Source organism: Paramisgurnus dabryanus, chromosome 1 (assembly GCF_030506205.2).
Source record: "Paramisgurnus dabryanus chromosome 1, PD_genome_1.1, whole genome shotgun sequence".
NCBI lineage: Eukaryota > Metazoa > Chordata > Actinopteri > Cypriniformes > Cobitidae > Paramisgurnus > Paramisgurnus dabryanus.
Genome location: NC_133337.1, coordinates 38,204,338 through 38,225,201, shown reverse-complemented (window position 1 = coordinate 38,225,201; position 20,864 = coordinate 38,204,338). Strand labels below are relative to the sequence as shown.

The 20,864-nt window shown below is 37.4% G+C and overlaps 2 protein-coding genes across 2 annotated transcripts in view; one reads left to right on the top strand and one right to left on the bottom strand.

The window, feature by feature from the left end:
- Positions 1-10,805, top strand: part of fmn2b (formin 2b) — a 42,128-nt gene extending 31,323 nt beyond the window's left edge. The window contains exons 17-18 of the mRNA XM_065272311.2: positions 9,908-9,989; positions 10,081-10,805. Of these exons, the coding sequence (XP_065128383.1) occupies positions 9,908-9,989; positions 10,081-10,107 (109 nt within the window). The 3' untranslated portion in view covers positions 10,108-10,805. The remainder of the gene's footprint in view (positions 1-9,907; positions 9,990-10,080) is intronic.
- Positions 10,806-10,814: 9 nt separating this feature from the next.
- On the bottom strand, positions 10,815-19,072 carry grem2b (gremlin 2, DAN family BMP antagonist b). The gene is made up of 2 exons (XM_065272793.2): positions 18,761-19,072; positions 10,815-12,729 (listed from the first exon to the last, which is right to left on the bottom strand). Exon 2 carries the CDS (start codon positions 12,726-12,728, stop codon positions 12,228-12,230), a length of 501 nt encoding a protein of 166 aa, XP_065128865.1. The 5' UTR covers position 12,729; positions 18,761-19,072; the 3' UTR covers positions 10,815-12,227.
- Between the last annotated feature and the right edge of the window lie 1,792 nt (positions 19,073-20,864).

Here is a 20,864-nt window from a genome sequence, read left to right as displayed (position 1 = left end):
TTAAAAACCATTGATTACTGATAAGTAAATTATTAATTATAAATATATTCATAGATCAAAGGCTCTTGTGCTGGAATGAGCTTCTCTCCCATGTTGACATGGACTTACAATTAAAATGAAATTTCGCCACTAGGGGGCGAACTCCAACAGTCGTGTAGGAATGTAGTGTACAATTGAAAGGCGGTTTAGCCGATATATCTTTAAAATGTTAAAAAAGAAATCATGAAGTGCAATTTTAGTTATTAGGAGAAGACTCGCTATATGTTATATGTTGAAATGTAACAATTTATGAAAGTTAAACAGTAATAAACAAAAGAAGTTAAGAGCTCTGCATTACAGTTACTGCTATACATATATACATTTACACTTGGACTTTTATTGTGCAGATGTTCATAGTCCTGAAATGTTAAACATAGCATTTGTTTTTAATTCAATTAAATTCAATTTTATTTATATAGCGCTTTTCACAATTTGGTAATTGTATCAAAGCAGCTTTACATAATAGATGTAGTGAAAAGCACAGAAAATCGACAGATAGCATAACATAATACACGATAGCACAAGCAGCTAAATTTGCTGCGGCTATAAATCAACATTATAAGCAAACGTATTACTAATGTAACGTATAGAAGTTAAGCCCAAAAAGGCTGCCTCCCCGGGTTGAAAAACCCCCTAGGAGAAAAAAACCCCGGAATTTTAGCCGGGGAAGTAAAAAAAAAAGGCCTAGGAGGAAAAAACCCTTGGGATATATATATATATATATATATATGAAACGGAAGGAGATTAAGCCGAGATTAAGCGGGTTCTGCCGGTGGTCTTTGGTCAGGCATCAGCTGGACATCACGTTGAAGAACAGCCAGTAGATCAGAGGTCGGCCGACTTTCACATTTACAGGAACTGGATCTGGATCTGTTTGTCTTATTGTCCTCGTGATTGAGGACGAGACAGGGAGAGAGAAACAAAATCTTATTAGCGTAGGGGCCGTTCACATAAAAGCAGGTGTCACACAGTAATGTGGTTTTAGTCAGCTCGGTTCCGGGCAGGCTAACTATTGCTGGTTAAGTGTATTACATATAGTTGATGATTTTAGAAACAGAAACAGAACTCGTTTGACTAAGGCCAGAGGCCCCACTGCCGTCGTTAATACTAACGTACAGTGGCAAACGGTTCTGTATGACATACTATTTTTAAGGCCATGGGAAAAGGCCAAAATTGCAAACCGACCATATTTGGCAATTAAGACTCAATCGACAACCAATTCAAAGTTTCAGCATATTACTAAAGAGTATTAATGACATTTACCATGCTTTGGAGTGTTGACGAAAAAAAGGTTTTAATTTATTCATTTATTTATTTATTTATTAGGTTGTACAAGCTAGCTATTGGGAGATAAGTACTATTGCTAAAACAAACTATGCGAATGCCTTGTTAAAGAGAAAAGTTTTAAGTCTAGATTTAAAGTTATCTACCGTCTCTGATTTTCGGACGTCGGTTGGTAAATCATTCCATAGCTTAGGGGCTAAGTAGGAAAAGGATCTTCCACCTTTAGACACTTTTGATATTTTAGGGATAATTAAGAGGCCAGAATTTTGTGACCGCAATGCACGTGATGGATTGTATTCTGATAATAATTCTCTAAGATATGAGGGTGCTAGGCCATTTAAGGCTTTGTAGGTGATTAGTAATATTTGAAATTGTATACGATATTTAACTGGTAGCCAGTGTAAAGATGCCAGAATTGGGCTTATGCGGTCATACTTCTTAGATCGAGTAAGAACTCTCGCAGAAGCGTTTTGAACTAGCTGAAGCTTGTTTACCTGATTTGCATGGCATCCCCCGAGTAACGAGTTACAATAGTCTATTCTAGAGGTCATAAAAGCGTGGATAAGCTTCTCTGCATCTGATGCAGACAACATATGGCGTATTTTTGAGATATTTCTAAGGTGGAAGAACGCTGTGCGGCAGACATTGGAGATATGGCTGTCGAAGGATAAATTTCTGTCGAACATCACACCTAAATTCTTAACCGTGGAGGTTGGCACCACAGTGCAGCCATCTATAGGCAACTTGTAGTCTGTCATATTATATTTGTAGTGATTCGGTTCGATAACAAGTATCTCTGTCTTATTGGAGTTTAGCATAAGAAAGTTATGTGCCATCCAGTCACTTATATCGCTGATGCAGTCTGATAGCTTAGAAAAATTGTGTGTTTCGCTAGGATGTGAGGAGATGTAAAGCTGTGTGTCATCTGCGTAGCAGTGAAACTGTATGTTATGATTCCTGATAATATCTCCCAGAGGTAACATATATAACGAGAACAGGATAGGACCTAAAACTGATCCCTGCGGTACGCCGTATTTAACCAGGGAGTGATGTGACTCCTCCTCATTTACATAAACAAAGTGATAGCGATTGGTTAGATACGATCTGAACCAGGCTAGCGCTTGACCACTGATGCCAACATAGTTTTCTAGTCTATTGAGTAAGATTGTGTGATCTATTGTGTCAAAGGCTGCACTAAGGTCTAATAATATAAGGAATGATATTTCGCCACGATCGGATGTTAATAGAAGGTCATTTGTAACTCTAAGCAGCGCTGTCTCTGTGCTATGGTGGGGCCTGAATCCTGATTGGAACTTTTCATACGTACTATTATTTGCTAAGAATGTACGTAGCTGGCTTGCCACTACTTTTTCTAATATTTTGGAAAGAAAAGGGAGATTTGAGATTAGTCTAAAGTTATTTAGATCTCCCTGGTCAAGGTTTGGTTTTTTAATGAGCGGTCTAATAACTGCTAGTTTGAAAGCTGTTGGAACGTAGCCTAATTCTAGTGATGAGTTAAATACATTTAGGACTGGGTTAGACACTATAGGGAATACCTCTTTGAGTAATTTTGTGGGAACAGGGTCCAATATACAGGATGATGATTTGGATGACGCTACTAATTTAGATAGCTCTTCTATTGTAGTAGGTTTAAATGACTCAAGATGTTCGTATGGTAAGCTAGCGTTAAATATATTACTGGGTAGAGTGGTGGCTGCTTGGGTACCTACAATGTTTTCCCTCATAATTATAATTTTCTTAGTAAAGAAGTTCATGAAGTCGTTACTATTGTGTGGGAGTTTATTAGTGGGTTCTGTTTGTTCTTTATTTCTAGTCAGTTTCGCAACTGTGCTAAAGAGGAAGCGAGGGTTATTATGATTTTCTTTAATAAGATTGCTGAGATACGTAGAACTGGCAATTTTTATAGCCTGTCTGTAGTGTTTAACACTCTCTTTCCATGCTGCACGCCATACCTCTAACTTTGTGCTTCTATAGTTTCTTTCCATTTTTCTAGCAGCCTTTTTAAGTTTAAAAAATGTTGTTGTATATTGTAGCTACACCACCCCCTCTCCCCTTTAATCGCGGTTCATGTTTATAATAGTAGTCTTGTGGGGTGGATTCGTTTAAACTAATGTAATCGTCTGCTTTAAGCCAGGTTTCTGTTAAAGAGAGTGCATCTAAGTTTTGGTCAGTAATTATTTCATTGACAATGGGTTCTTTATTGGTAAGCGATCTAATGTTAAGAAGGCCGAATTTTAACATTCGAGGTTCATCTGTAAACGTATTGTTTTCTAATTTTATGTTAGTAAGATTTGTACGAGACGAGGTAAACGGTGCTCTGAATTCGTTTGTTCGAGGAACGCACACAGTTGAAATGTGTTGATACTCTGGTAAGATAGACTCTGGGATATATGTGATCTTGACATGTCAGAGCAGCTAACAGATGGACGGGTAGGCCGATCTATCTGTTTCCTGACCTGGGCCCTGGGTAGTCAGACTGTATTTAAATTACTGAAAAAAAGTCAAAAATATTTTAAAGGCAAAAATCTGGATACAAGATGGGTGCATCTTTTTTAAAAATGCATGTTTTTTTAATATATGACATATAACAAAAAGTAACAAAAACAACATAAGTTTATATATATATATATATATATATATATATATATATATATATATATATATATATATATATATATATATATGGGTAAAAGAAAAAAAAGAAAAGTTAAAAATAGGGTTAAAAGTTTGGCTCTCATCATATTTAAATTTTTTAAGTCTGGCCCTGAAAGAAGAAGAGTAGTTGAAGACCCCTGATATAAAGTGTGCACCTGTACATCATTAATAGTGAAATCTTGTTTTTTTTATTGACAGACCAGTCCGTTGAATCGCTGTATATTAATAAGAGTCATGCATTACGTGACGATTGGTTTTGCTTCTAAACCCGCGGTGGCTTTTCTGAAAGCAGTCCTCTCTTTAAAGCACAACTTTCCCATAACTTGTGCCATGTGTTTAATATTAGATTATATCTGCCACATTAAGATTCACTCAAAAGGAGAGCGCTTGTGAAATGAACCCCATCTATTTTTTTTAACCTCAGTAATGAAAAGAATACTGGAGAGCGGTACTGTGGGCTTTCGGTGGTTCGATCGGACCTCACGATAACGGCGAAAGTAAACAAATACAAATTAGCCCCTTCGGCCGAAAACAATGGCGAGCTTTTGTCTCTCTTACATTATTCATGAAGAAGAGGCGCTGAACGGGCGGCCGTATCTCTACATCTGTCCCGAAACGGACGGCTCGTTTCGCTCTTTTTCTGAAGCGTCGCTCTGCTCTCAGATGCAGATTAGGGGCTTTTCGTTTTGTGGGTCTGACCTGTCGGGCACTCGAGAGCGCCGAGGGAAACGATGGCAAATTATATTTCCTTTTCTTCCCTCCGACCCTCCCGGTTCTTTTAACGTTGGGGCACGTGGGAACGGGTACAAATGCTCCCTAATTTGTAAGCAATTTTAGGCAATTCCGATCCATGGAGCGTCTGGCCTCTCTGAAACGCTGGACCGGTGAGGTTAGCGCCGAGCATTCGTCTGCCAGGGCATGAAATTCGATACGAGGCGTATAATTCGAAACATAATTGAAGCACGGATTGAGTCGAGCGCTTCTGCCTGTCCAGATGTAAAACAGTACGTCTTTTAAATGCATGTTTCTTAATTGGTTTGGTTTTATTACTCGTACATTAGCGCCCCCGGTGAGACGACCTCTTTCACAACAGTCGTACGATAAGACGCTGCTTTATTCAGCACAGAGCGTCTTTATCTGAGCGGTGAAACTCCACTTTTGACTCCTCGGGCTCTTGTGTCTCTTTCTCTCTCTGTGGCCTCTGAACACCGTGGCATCTGATAGATGAGTTCCCAGAGACAGACGCTAAAGTCTTGCGTTTCCTTTGACATATGCTGCCCCGTAATCAGACGATCTGCTGCTAAAGTGTTTGCCTTTCTCCTTCAATGGCACCTAAAACCCCAAAGAATTTTCTCTCTCTGTCACTCAGGCCTAATTTGTCATGAATGCTTGTGGTTTATACGCTGGAACAGACGGGGGGCTGTTTGCGGGTCTCTGTCCATCTGGAGCCAGCGGAGACGGATCTGTCTGACACAGAAAGCTCTCAAGTGAAGAGCGGTGTCGCTCTGTCGGACTCTTTGTCTCGGTCTTGTCTCGCTGTATTTGCCCCGTAGATGATGCAGATGGTGCCGCTTTCAGAAGGGGCTCCAACGTCTGTTTGTTTCTTAAAGTCAGTCTCAGACTCTGAGCGGACCGATCTCGATGTGGCACATCTGAGCATGAGACCAATCATTGGCTTCAGTAATGGATTTAATAGTGTTGTAGTACTCAAGACCGAGTTTTAAAGGTCTCCATCTCCGTTGCTTCTGTACTTGGTCTTGGTCTGACACAAAAAGCTTCAAGATTTTATTTTTAGTTTTTTGTGAATTGCAGGTCTGATTTATTTGTTAACATCATTGATGTTGGTGAATATAAAACGTCCATCATTGATAAAGTTCACAAAAGTGCTTATATGAGATGGTTAGGGTTTTTTATATTATAACATTTGATTAAATAAGAATGTCACAACAGCAAGAAAGCTTTTTATGAATATACTGTGAGCACGATTGCAAATGTGATTTATTTATTTTATTTTATTTATTTTAAAATTACCAAAAAAAAGTTAATATGAAGAGATTTAATGATCATTCAGGTGTTTTTAGCTGTAAGCTTGTGATGGATATAAAATCTTTTTCACACTGTCAATATTTTTATTTGATTGAATTAAAGGTGCAGTGTGTAATTTTTAGAAGGATCTCGTGACAGAAATGCAAAATAATATACAAAACTATATGATCAGGGGTGTATAAAGACCTTTTATAATGAACCGTTATGTGTTTATTACCTTAGAATGAGACCTTTTTATCTACATACTGAGGATCCCCTAACATGGAGGTCGCCATTTTGTGCCGCCATGTTTCTACAGAAGCCCTTTAAGGTGTAGCGGAGGATTTTCCCGAATTTTAGAAAAGAACCGCCTTCTCCACTTTTAAAAAAATGCACTGACAACTAGGAGGACCAATAGTCTTGATGATGTTTTAAATGCGATGGGTGAGCAGTTAACTGAGCCATTGGTTGCAATTCACAACCTCACCACTAGATGCCACTAAAATGTACACACTGCACCTTTAAAACAATAAAAGACTGATATCAGGCTGTAAAGATGCTAAGATCTTAACACTTTCATTAGAATTGGAGACGCGTCCAAGAGATTTTAATCATGAGCTCGTGTGTCTGCTTTCTATCACTTTTATAACTGATTGATTTCACTTTAAATGTGCTGTAATTGAAACAATACTTCTTTCTAGTAAATTAGCTTGAATTTATTTGATAGTTGCAACCCCTTCAGTTGTGTTTTATTCACCATACAGACCCACCTCGAATGCTTTTATAAAACAGTTCACATTCTATATATATATATAAATAAAAGTATTTGCATTAACACAACTTTAAAGTAAAATCACTTCGCTGGATAAAATCGTCCCTGAGCGAGAATGTTTCACACATGTTTACATTGTGCAATGATACACAGAATCATTGAGTACAGCACTCATAGATGTGTGTTATCATAAATAAACCACAGCTATTGACCAATCAGAATGAAGAACTGAAACTAACACTTTTATTGAAGTCATTACTGCATTAAGGCTGCATGGACTTGAATATTTCTATTCTTGTTTAAGAGTTTCAGTAGCAGATCTCAGATCAGCTGTAGAGTTGTTAACAGCCGTGTGTCGCTCACTTCATCATGAAAGAGACACTTCTGAAGCAGATCATGACCTTAAACTCAAACACCACCATATTTAGAGCTAAAGACAGAGTCCATCTGATCTCATCCGGTCTGTCTGATTCTCTTTACTGTACAACAGAAGGATGTTTTTACTTCTGCTGCTACTGAAGAATCTCACTCGCTCGCTCTCACTTACAATCCTGCTCACTCGCCCTCTCTCTCTCTCTCTCTCTCTCTCTCTCTCTCTCTCTCTCTCTCTCTCTCTCTCTCTCTCTCTCTCTCGCTCTCGCTCTCGCTCTCGCTCTCGCTCTCGCTCTCGCTCTCTCGCTCTCGCTCTCGCTCTCTCGCTCTCGCTCTCTCGCTCTCGCTCTCTCGCTCTCGCTCTCTCGCTCTCACTTACAATCCTGCTCACTCGCTCTCTCTCTCTCTCTCTCTCTCTCTCTCTCTCTCTCTCTCTCTCTCGCTCTCGCTCTCTTTACTTGCTGTCCATAATTCTCTCTCTCCTGTAAACATTTAAAAGCGTCAGAAGGTCGGTACACACAGTGCTCTTAGCAGTTGAATAGATCCGCGCAGATGATGTTTGCTTTACACTTCAGGTCTGAGGTCTGTGGTGTGACGCCGCAGTGATTGAGTTATTGTGCTTTACTCAAACGAAACTTCAGATCTGTCTTGTTTTATGAGCTTCAGCTCGTCAAGGTCATGAATGAAGTTTATCTTTCATAGCTTATTCTCCTTTGTCATCCGATGATGACTTCGGCTCTTTGTGTTTGTTTTGTGTTTTTTCTTCACTGATGAAATGAGTTGATCTAATGTTTATGTGTTTTAAATCATAATCTTTATATTAGCTGAGCACGTATCAAGTATTTAGTTAAAGATTGTTCTGTTTTAGGAATTAGTTTTGGTCTTTCAGGATTTGGTATTTAATGACAGTAAATGAGTTCATATCAGGATGTGAGCGTGTCTCTCCTGTAACTCAAAACATGGCCAATTATGGTGGTTTGGTTTCATTGACTGGTCAGAAGCGCCTGCCGTTCATCCACTTACACACAAACCCTCATTGAAGAGCCAGAGGATTGTGGGTAAACTCTTCTTAATGGTCTGTGTCTCTTTATGCTGTTTGAACACGGAGGATGTGAACGTGTCCAGATTAACCGGCTGTCCTCCACACATCTGTCAGGACTAGTTAAAGTTAACATGTTTGTGTGTTACCGGGGTGCTGCTCTTCCAGCGGTCACATCACCAGACTAAAGAGTCTCTGGGATCTTTAACATCAGTAGTTACATTCAACTAAATAATCTTTTTATAATCGATTAGCCTTCATGTAAACACCTTAATCCATCTAATCAAAAGAGACAAGCAAGCATGTACTGTAAACGTGTGAATCCTAAAATACCCAGTGCAGATTGTGCTTCTGTCTTATATGTAGCACACCATACATTCATGGCAAGGTTAAGACAATACCGGCTGTACATTCTGAAGGGTCTCTGTCTTTATTACTTTATGTAATGTAATAAAAATAGGTTTGGTGCCATTAGAAAATGTCTGTTTCCATTGCTGATGTGAAAACAAATCTTTCTCCAACCATACCTTAACTTTGTAACGCTGCACACGCTTCATCTCTGGATAAATGTAGAAAGTTCACTGTGATCAGAATTGGGTTCATTGTAAAGTCAATTTTTCTCTGCAGGTCAAAGCTGAGAGGATTTCTTTCATTAGTAGTTTGTGTCTGTGCAGATTATACAGCAAGTGCATGTAAACAAACATTGAAATGGGTTTACAACGTGGTAATCTGATTAAATTTAGCCGGTTTGTGTCTGATTATTCAGTGTTAGAAACCAAACCGTTAACATTCAAGTTCTTTACATTTGACTCCAGATGTTTTGTTTTTGCTTGAGTAAAGCAACAGAACAGATCTCAGTTATTTTTGACGAAGTCATTTCAAACATCACATCGACTGATCATGGTATAGGCACTAGGTGTTATTTTAAATCAAGAGAGATGTAGGAGTGTTATCCAAACATTAATGATAAGAAAGGCCTTTTATAGGAGCAGACACACATATAGAGGTGTTTCTGGGAGGTTTCGTACGTGTAAGAACCATAATTGAAATAATTAAAATGTAACACTTAAGGATTAAATGTTTAAGTATAATTTAGGTTTATGTTATTTATGTACATTCGTTAAACACCTCCCTGTTTATGTTGTAATGGTTTGCTCTGTTTTAGTATTGTAAGTGTCTTTAGCGCCTTTAAGATGGACGTTCCCTTAAGGATTTATTCACTTCCTATAAGGAACAAAGGAAAGACGGAGCACCACAGTTTTTGACCGGAGTTTACTTAATGTTTATTTTGTGTTTGTGCAAGAACTTTCAGTAAACTAATGAAACTTGAACGAAGACTCGAGATGGCTTCATCTTTAAATAATAATTATGGGACTTACTTACATCAGGTGACCTGAAAATGTGAATACACCTTCTCTGAATTGCCTGAAACACTTCCTCATGTTACATATGGGAGATTTTACGAAATTTCCATTACCCTTTAAATTGAAAATTGAATGTACGAACAATGGTAACGCAGCTACAGATAAATTCTAGTTGGATTGTGAATTTTTTTAATATATATATATAAATTATGTAAGAATAACACGTCCGTCTTTGTGTGTGTGTGTGTGTGTGTGTGTGTGTGTGTTCATCTGTGTGTGTGTTCATCTGTGTGTGTGTGTGTGTGTGTGTGTGTTCATGTATGTTTGTGTCTTCAGACTAAAAGCCGCAGAAGAAAGTTTCAGACAGGTGAAGGAGAAAGCAACATACAGCATCAAACCCAAACACGCATCTGGAATCGTAAGACTCCTCATTTATTTATTTATTTCTGAATTAATAACATTGATCAGATGAGTCTAGAGATTGATTTTTATTTGTGTTTCTCTCTCAGAAAGCAAAGTTGGGTATGAAGATTTAAGACTTGTGGATGAATGATCTCAAAAACCCTTGCTGACTTTTAAAGACTCGAGCGCACACACAAACACACAGCAGACATCACTTCACTGTTGCTTTGGTCATCTATGATATGAACGCAGTTTACCCTCTTTGACTGTGATGTCATATCCTGTGTGACGACCTCACACAACATTGACATTAAAGTTCACTGGACGTACTGGAGGTCTTGAAGCAATATCATCAAAAAAGTTTCAACTTTATTTTTAATAGATGAGGATAAAAGGAAGAAGAGAAAGTCTGTGTGTGATATGAAGTTCATCCGTCTGCTTTTTAAACATCAGCACATGGTTTTCACTGAATTGAGTCCTGTAGCCTTGACCTTAACATCTTAAAAGCACACTACAGGACCTGAAAGAGACACTTCAGCATGTAGAATATGAGGAGGAAGAAGAAGAAACAGCTGGTGATCGTGTCTCTCGCTCATTTAATTCATCATCAAGGTTTTTTCTTATCTCACTGCATTGACACACAGTTTGACAAAATGTATTTAAATGTAATTTTAATTAATGTAAATGATATTAACATCTTTATGTAGCATTCTTGTTTGTTTTTAGCATGTTTGTGTTGGACGTCTGGATGAAGGACTGATGTCTGCTCTCTATGTGCAATAACTGTTTGTATGTTTGATGGTTTTGAGAAGTGTAATTTATGTAAAATAAAGGGATTATTCAATTCAAACATTTCTCTTTAATGTGATGTACACTGAACACAAGATACACAACTTTACAAATCACACTTTCTGTTTTTATTCTTCATACGGATCCAGGATCTGGTCATCCAATATTTGGCTGTTTTCAGGGTTGGCAACATCCATTCAATCGATCATTACAAAATGACAAACAGTTTGAGAAAACATTAAACTGGTTTGATTTATTAAAGTGTATAATGAATACATGTGTATTATTGGGATTATACCACGAGGCTGTTGAATACTTAATTCTGATTGGTTGAGAAATGTTCCACAGGTGTTGATTATTTTTCAATAAACGGACACCTGACCTGTCAAATGTCTTAAAATAACCACCAGGGAAATGTCTGTGGTATAAGAGGAATAATTGACTCCGGTCTTTTTCTATTCTGTAAGGATGATAATAATAACTGATGATTGGCTGTTGAATTATTACAAAATAATGCGCACACACAAAGTGGTTTCGTGGCACAACGCGAAGCAGAGATACACGATGAGGGTGTGCATTATTATCAAATAATTCAAAGGATCAGAGTCAAATATTCCTCTTATACCACAGCTATCACAGACATTTCTCAGGTGGTTGTTTTAAGGACATTTGACAGATCAGGTGTGCGCTTACTGAAAAATAATCAACACCCACCCATTAAACATTTCTCAACCAATCAGAATAAAGCATTCAACAGACCCGTGGTATATATAATGAAAATAATGCTCACATTACCACCTTGGGTGTGCATTATTTTTGAATAATTCAACAGCCCGTCTCTGATTATTTCTTACGTATGCACTCAGTGTTTACTTTACTGTATCTCTGATGATCAACATCACTCAATTATTCACGGATTCCACTTTAACATTCAAATCCATCCAGTTTAACCTTTACTAACACTACCTGTGAATGTGAAGTGTGTAATAGTTCAAACTGCTAACAGGTTTTATTTTGTACATTAAGTTTGGGCTGATGAAAGGTTTCTCCCCACAAACTTCAGCTTTAACTCGATGTCCAAACAAAAGAAGAGATAAACAGATGGTTATTTAAAATAGTTTTAATATTAACATCAGTTTTCTTTAGATAAATACAGATTTACTGTACTATAGAATCTCTGTATAGTCGCTCTATAGTCTATAGGTCGTCATGTTTTTAACTCTAAAGTAACCTCAGCAGCACCGGCGGGTTCGAGTCTCTCTCAGGTTCAGTCAGTAAGACTCGAGCAGAACCACGTGGGCCTTTATGGAACTTCTGTTCGCTTCTAATGAAAGCGGATAAATGAACTGTATGAGTGATTCATCTAATGGAGGCCGGTGATTCGGTTCCTCTTGATTCGCTGTGCTGAACGCGTGCAGTCCTACAGCCTCAGATAGCAGCCTATAGTGTTTATACAGTAACACACTCATTGTTTCCCAGACTCCGTCACGCTCACCGACATACATCGACACTGTTTAACGCGCTGAATCCTGCGGTAACGGAGCGGCGGCTGTAGGTCTGGACAGTCGAGCTCGACCGTCAGTGTTGTGAAGCGATGTGGTCTGCAGAACGCGCACGACTGAAACGACTCCTGCTCTTTCTTCACGTGTCGCGGTATATAGAAGGAGTTACATTGGCCGTAACAGAAGCGGTTGATGACCGTCCGGCTCTTGCATCCCTCCTGACTGACCGTCTGCCGCAGGGGTTGAGTTTTACACCAGTCGCTCTTCAGGTACTTTCTCTCCGTCACCACCAGAGCTTCCTGGCTCGAGGCGAGAACCTCCTGCTTACGGCCGCGCCGGTCTGAGGTGTTGCCGTTGTTTTTGAAAGGTGACGGGATGGAGCTCGGCGGTCGATTCTTGCGAGCTGCGGAGACGCCACACAGAGCGGCGGTGAACAGCAGCCACAGCGCGACCTTACGGCTCATCCTAAAAGAGACAGAAAATTATCAGAATTAACGTTTAACAAAACAAACAATCAGTTTGAAAGAGATTTAAGGAGGACACTTTGCAGGAGTGAGCAAAAATGTGCCGTTTTTGGGTGTGTCCTTTTAAATGCAAATGAGCTGATGAAATGCAAACACTGATCACCATAATGGTGGTTTGATGAAATAGAAAATATTCAACCGCACAATTGAGTTTCAATCGCTTTCTCTCTGCACTAAATAGCAGTGCTGTGGTTGGATAGTACAGATTATTATATATTATTATAATAAGATCCCCTTCTGACATCACAAGGGGAGACAAATTTCAATGAGCTATTTTTTCACATGCTTGTAGAGAATGGTTTACTTAAACTAAGTTACTGGGTTGATCTTTTTCACATTTTCTAGATTGATAGAAGCACTGGGGACACAATTATAACACTTAAACATGACGTCAGATTTTCATGATATGCCCTCTTTAATGACACCAATCACTGAAGGTCAGGTGAGTTAAAATCCTTTAGGCGTTTAAAGCCTAAATAGATAAACACACGAGAGCCATGAGGTTTGAGCCCTCACAGGTTCATCTAACAATTTTTGGTTCTCAAAATGTTCCTCTAACGTTAGTTTTTGGTTTCCAGAACGTTATTTTCCAAGGTTTGTTTTTGGTTAGCCAGGAAAGTTTTCTTTACGAAAATAGAACGTTATTTTTAGTAACTTTAGTTTGTAAGCCAGGACGTTTAGGTTAGTTAGTTAACCAGGAAAGGTAGAGGAACATTCTATTTTTCATAAAGAAAACTTTCATGACTAACCAAAAACAAACCTTGGAAACCAAAAACTAACATTATGGGAACTTTGTGTTTGCTGGTAGTCGACATTAAAGTCTCTGCTGAGAGCCAGAGAGATCCTCATGTCGTATCCAGACAGATATCAAAGTTTATCAAACCTGATTTAATTGATTTTTAGTCTAATGTAAATGATTATATTCAAAAAGTCTCTACAATTCCCAGCTAACAATGTCCCAAAACTTGAGAAAAGAGCAAAGACGAATAAATAAATATAGAAAATAAAATAATAAACATCAGTGACATTACCCAAAAATCATCAAATTTAAAATATCTGTTCTTGTTTTTAACCAACCTAAGGGATGTGAGGAATGCATCAATGTGGAAAAGTTAAAGTTAGTTAGGGGAAATGTGGAAAAGTTGGCCGCAAGTTAGAGTATTTTTGTTTATGAATAAAACAAATTCCAAAGAAATGGAATGGAATGGAGCATTAGTTATAAGTATAGTAAAAAATGATGTATTTAAACAAAGGATTTGAAAGGATCAAGGTGCTACCTAAATGAAAGTTTTGTTACAAAGGGAAACTAAATGGATCAGCCAGTGTTTCACCTTTATTCCCCCAAAATGAGCAAGAACTTTCTGTCTTGTGTTTGTGTTCATGACGCAGATATAAAAATAACTGAGCTATTTCACATTTCGGTCTGTTTAAACGGCACATTCATGTGATGGAAATGAGTTAAACTCTGGTAAAAAAAAAACATTTATAAACATTCACATTCTGCTAAAAGATTAACACATTAAAATTACAGCTAATGTTTTAGGGAACTTAACTGCCTATGATAAAAACTCATCACAATGTTAATCTGTTATATTAGCAACAAAATGACTGAAACATCGTGAATATTGACTCCAGCTGTATTATGATGATGGTTCAGCTTTAGTTTCTCACTTTTACAAGCATCTGTAGTGGATTTCTGTCAAACAGCCGATCTCTGATCCTTTAATCCTGAAGTGTGTGTTCATATAAAGACAAAAGTCACACACAGATTACAGCATCATCCACGCAAGAGATCACCTGTCAATCATCCACACATCTTTACAGCAGATGCTTTACATCCTCAAAACAAATCAGATCGATTGATTCTTATGAAATATTTACAAAGTGCCTCTTTTATCATGAAACCACACTTCTCTATGAAATCCCAGAGGTTCAGCTGACTCTTATTGATTCAAATCTCCAGTAATGGCAGTGTTTTATGAATCCCATGCGAGTCGTGCAGCGGTTTTCACAAAGATTATAAATGTTGAGTTGTTTTGGGTTCAGGAGTCGCTGGTGCTCATAAATCTCCCTTACGGCTCAAACTCTTCTGAACTTCATCTGACACTCCTTCATATTTCTCTGCTTTATGTTACACAAGACACACGGGATCAGTCAAAGTTTGTGAAGATTCGTCTCACTGCCCCTGACCGTCTCATGGACTTTATTTTGGTATGTTCTTTTTTGTTTTGATTTTAGGTTTACTGTTTTCTGCTAAAATCATCCAATAATATAAAGACCATTCTGTGAAAACATTACATTTGAAATCATTCAGAGGTGTAAAGTATTTACTTTATTAAAGGACAACTATCTGTACTTTATCAGGCTATTTTCTTCAATATATTTTAAAGAATAATATCATACTTTTTATTCCACATTCAATATCACTTTACACATCTGGTTTGAGTATCTGACCGGTTGAGATCATGAAACATCTTAGGAAATCTGTAGATGATGTTTGTAAGATCAGAATTGAAGAGTTTGTTTCTGTTTAAGAGATTCTTAAGCTTTCCATCTCATCTCTACACCGTTAAACATGTCTGTAGAAATGACAGGATTACTGACAGCTGGTCACCAGTAACTTACTGTAGATATAATATATGGTATTTACGCTTTAAGTTAAATGAACATTAAACATGAATAAGTCTTTATCTTTACAGAGTAAAACTGTTAAATAACAGGGAACCAAAATCTGAAGAAAAAAACAGAAAAGGTGCATGAGGATTCTTGGTAACAAACATCATTCTTTCAAAACAACTCGCATATAACTAACATTAACAACATAAATAAATCCAGCAAACATTAAAACACTCATCTTTTTTAGTAAATATTAACCAAAGAAGTGAACATTTCACAATGCATGCTGGGAACCATTCAGACCGCAGATTTTTTTTAAATTGCGTGTTCAGATTACTCCGTTTGGCAAGTTGGGTGAATGAGTCCAAAATAATGTTTGTTTAGCTGTTGCTTTATTCATTCAGTGAACACAAAATAATGAATTGACCCCCTTCAACAAAGAAATTCCTTTTTCAAGTTACTTAATTATTTTTGTTGAAAGAACATTTTGAAGATGGATATTTACAGTGTACGTTATATCTACAGTAAGCATAAGTCGTGACAATATGAAGCATTGATGTTGTGCAGGAAACAATGAGTCGCAGTACTCTAAAAAAAACCCCAAAACAATCAGAAAATATAAGACGTTATTCATTTTTCTGATTGTGTGTTGTTAACGATGAGCCACAAAAAGCTGTTAAAAGAGACTTAAAGATTTCTATTCAGATCTAATAATATGCTTTTAAAAGTCAGTCTGACCGAAGCACACGACACAAAACATAGAGAGAAAATGAACAACGTGTTATCAAACAGTCAATCTTCATCATCTTCATCATCATCTGCTGCTTTTAAATCTTTTACATTTGTTTTCAAAACACAAGTGAACAGTTTCAACTCAACACTCCTTTCACCACACAACACAACACACACACACAACATAACTGTTTATATTTTTTCATCTCATCCTCATTGTGCACACATCTGATATCAGTGTAGTGTTGTGTTGAGTTTGTGTGACTCAAACCCATGACCTTCTGTGCTGCTAACACAATCATGTACATGTTAAACACTTCTGTCACATCACTCACGGTCATTTCATCAACTTTACTGTATGATTTATGTTATAGTTGTGTGTTTGTGTTGAGTTCAGGGAGAAATCACTTCAATCTGGATCTTTTATATGAATCAGTCATGAGTCATTTCCTCACTCAGATGATTCATTCACACATTAAATCAACTCTCATTTAATAACAAGGTTATGATGTCCAACTGAAGAGCTGCTTGAATATAAGATGAGTTAAACATTAGTGAAAGCAGAATAAATGACATGATAGTAAAGTTACAGTACATCGATTAGGATTTCTTACAGCATTATTTAAAATATATATATATATATATGACATTTTCTATCATTATTTAGCTCAAAGTTCTGTTTGTGAAAGTCAAGAAACATCTTCAGGTCATTCTGTGGAGAACTAAAGCTAAACTTTCATCTTCTGAAGTCTCATTTGATCAAACCACAGACATTAAACATCTCTTCACTACTTCACCAGCAGTCAGAAGTTTGGACACAATTGACTGAATTTATGTTTCGGTTTTAACTTCATTTTAATTTTGTAGACAAATGCAAATAGTGCATAATGAATCTTTGTAAGGGAGCGAGAGAGAGAGCTATAGCTATAATCTACATAAAGTGCAAACATATCATTTCTTAAATAATTGACACATATCTTGCTGGTTTTATTTCATAGTTTAATTATTACATTTCTTCATTTTTAAATAAAAGTAAAGTAAGATGAGGTGCGGCATAAGTGTAAATGTTTCAAATGAAAAGTGTTTCTCCTCTGAGAGAGAAGCCAGGATGAAGTTGAGAGAGATTCAGATTTAATATCAACATCTCAACGCTCTCATCCTCACGAACCCACCGAGCCTTTAAAATATAAAGATTGACAGATACTGTACAAACCCCTTAAGCTCAATACGAGACGTTTATCTGACAGTCAACATTTCATTATTCAGTCATCTTTACTCTGAGATGAGATTGTTTATCTTCACAGATCCACCTGATCTCACATCAGTGACTCAAACAAACAAACAAACTCTAAGATTCAGATTAGTTTTGTGAGGATCTGACACAGATGGACTGAATCCTGCGTTGAATTTAGTTTCTGCTCAATGAATGATGTTGATTTCTTTGTCTGTTCTGTTAGATACGAGATGTTTTATTAGCATTATAAATGTTTTAGTGAATTATTCCAGATGATAATCCTGTAGGTTGATGTTTGTGTTCATGTAAAGACAGAGAGCAGATGAATGAAGTGAATTAATGATGATTATTTAGATGAATAGCGTTTACACGCCGGTCTATTAAACTAATATATGACTGTAATAAACTATGATTAACTATCAGCTTTTCTCAGTTTTCATGCGAGACCCAACCAAACCTTTTTATTAAAAACTTGATCGCTTTCATCGCTCTGCGTTTACAGACAAAAAAAAATCAAGCTATCGTTTCCCTGAAGCTTTAAACTCAACTATTTAACACAAAACATTAAACTGAATAGTACTTTTCTCTACACTGTAAAAGTTAAAACGACTTGGTTTTGCAAGTCAATTTAAGCTACTATTTTAAGTTTTGACCTGTGAATAGTTAAACAACATCAACTAGTTGTTTTTTTAAGTTAAAGTAGCATAAAAGTATATGTTGATTTGAAAAAAAATACTGGATTTTTTTTTACAGTGTAATGATGCTTTGTAAAACTGTGTGTGTGTGTGTGTGTGTGTGTGTGTGTGTGTGTGTGTGTGTGTGTGTGTGTGTGTGTGTGTGTGTGTGTGTGTGTGTGTGTGTGTGTGTGTGTGTGTGTGTGTGTGTGTGTGTGTGTGTGTGTGTGTGTGTGTGTGTGTTTGATCATTTTTCTTTTGGGTTATGTGACTGATATTTGATGAAAAAACTAAATGAAAACTGCTGATTATAGAGCGCTCACACAAATCCTCTTTACACAACAGTACAAGGGCGAGAAATCACCAAACCACAGAACGGCACCAATAATCCGATCACACACTCTCACAAAACACAAGCACAGACTTGACAAAATAAACACACAACACAACCGCAGAGCAGATGTCTCACACACACACAATTATCCAGTTACACACCGTATAAGATCATCGTTTGATATTTGATGCTGGCCTGATGTTAAACTGTCATTCATGCCTGATGTTTGTTAGATAAAGTAAAGAAAAGCTGATCTGTGTTAAATATGAGCAGTGTTAATGTCAGGAAACTCCACAGAGAAGAAGGGAAAAGTCCTGACATGACATCAAGTCATCTTTAGAGTCTGAACCTGACACTGAGATGTGTGGAGAGCATCACTCACCTCACTGTAGGTTTGTCTTCCAGCTGTAGTCAGAGATGTGGACAGGAGGATCTGATGATGCCCATCGGCGGAGGTCCCTCAGGAGTCGTCGTCTGCAGAACTTCACTGCTTCCCAAAACTGTTCAACTCTTAGTTTCTGGTCTAAGAGACGATTGAAGGATTCTGGGACTGATCCACAAAGACTTTGATGCAGATTTCTCTAGGTGACTTTATAAATATCTCTCTCTCTTTTCTCTCTCTCTTTCTCTCTGTTTGTTTGAATTCTCGTTTCTGGCTCCTCTCCTCCACTCGCATGTGGATCTTATCACCCTGCAAGATTTCTATTGGCTCTGATCACCAAACAACTCATGCCAACTCATCTCTCTCTCTCTCTCTCTCTCTCTCTCTCTCTCTCTCTCTCTCTCTCTCTCTCTCTCTCTCTCTCTCTCTCTCTCTCTCTCTCTCTCTCTCTCTCTCTCTCTCTCAGACACTCCCCCTCTACACACTTTCAATTTTAAACTTTCTTACATGTTGTTTAGATGTTTGGACACCTATTCAATATATATACATATATCATTTTATTTTCCACATTTAAAAAAGTTGTAAACACACAAGCACAAGCTTTGACTTTGGATTGATATGTTTTGCTGTCACTTTGTAGTTTTTGTGGGCGAGTTAGATTAGTTTCAACTTTTATAACATTTATAACCCATATTTTAACAGAACTTGTTTGTCATGATTAATATTAATGAATTGTTTCGGATATATCTAATACAGAAATGAACTTTAATGTTTTATTTTATCAGATAAGTCTCTGGGCTTTTAGCTGTGTCTTATATGTGAGTTATAGCGCCGCTCGCTGGACATCTCTCGAAATGACAAGAACTCTGCTTCCCCAGACAGGGTTTATCAAGACTAAAATAATGTTTGATTCGTCTTAATTTAAAAACATCTTGCCGTGACATATCTTAACAGATACCAGTGGTATTGTTTTGTCTCTAGATGCACACAAGTGTTGTTTTTTTGTAAGGTATGTTTGTAAAAAACACTTAAATTTCCTAAGGCCCAGTCCTGCATTAATCTAAACCCTGTCCGTGAAACTGCCCCAAATACTGAATGAACTCAGATGAATAAATGCTGTAAAAGTATTGTTAGTCTATGCATTAACTGTTAACAAATACAACCTTATTGTGAACTGTTACCGTTTTCAAACAGTAAACGTTAAGTTACAAGACAAAATCTGATTTTATCCAACTTCAGACTGGCGCTCCCTCAATGGATGGATGACGTGACTGGATTATCTCCAGTAGTTTAGTGCAGTGGTTTTTAAACTGGGGGCCAGGGCCCCAAGGGGAGACACGAGATGGTGCCAGGGGGGCCCCAGTTTTATGACATTTTATGAAATACATTAATTTATCATGAATTCTGTGTAATTAAACCTAAAAAAAAATAAGGCTACTAATCAAAAGCACTACTTTTTTGTATAATTAAATTTTTCTTATTAAAATATTGAGTTTTAGAACAGTTTTTTGGCACAAATTTTCTTTGGGGGGCCGCGAAGGAATGCCCCATACACAAGGGGGGCCACACGCTGAAAAAGTTTGGGAACCACTGGTTAAGTGGTCGGACATCTACACCCATCTCATAGATAAAGTTACCGAGCGTGTATAGTAAAGAGAAATTAACTCATTAGATGTCTATAACTACAGTACGAGTTCAATGGGCACGAGAGGATTTTTGATGCTCGTTTAAACACAGCTGTCGTCGGGTTATTTCAGCACTATGCTGCGTCCGAACTTATTGCAGTATATTTTATATGCACTATTTTAATTCTTTTTATTTCTCTTTTTATTTTCTCAGTTTTTATTAAAATAACATTTATTTTCTTTTAATTGATATTTTAAATTCATGTATCTTTGATTTTTTTGTGTCTCTTATTTCTACATACTTTTTTTCTCTTATTGTTTTCTCATTTCTATGTAAAGCCAGGGACGGACTGGGGCTAAAAAACAGCCCTGGACTTTTTCCCAAATAGGCCCATCATCCGGCCATTCGCCCCTAGCCGTGCACAACAGACACAAGGATGTCCTGATACTATGCCACAATACTGTCAGACTATTAGACA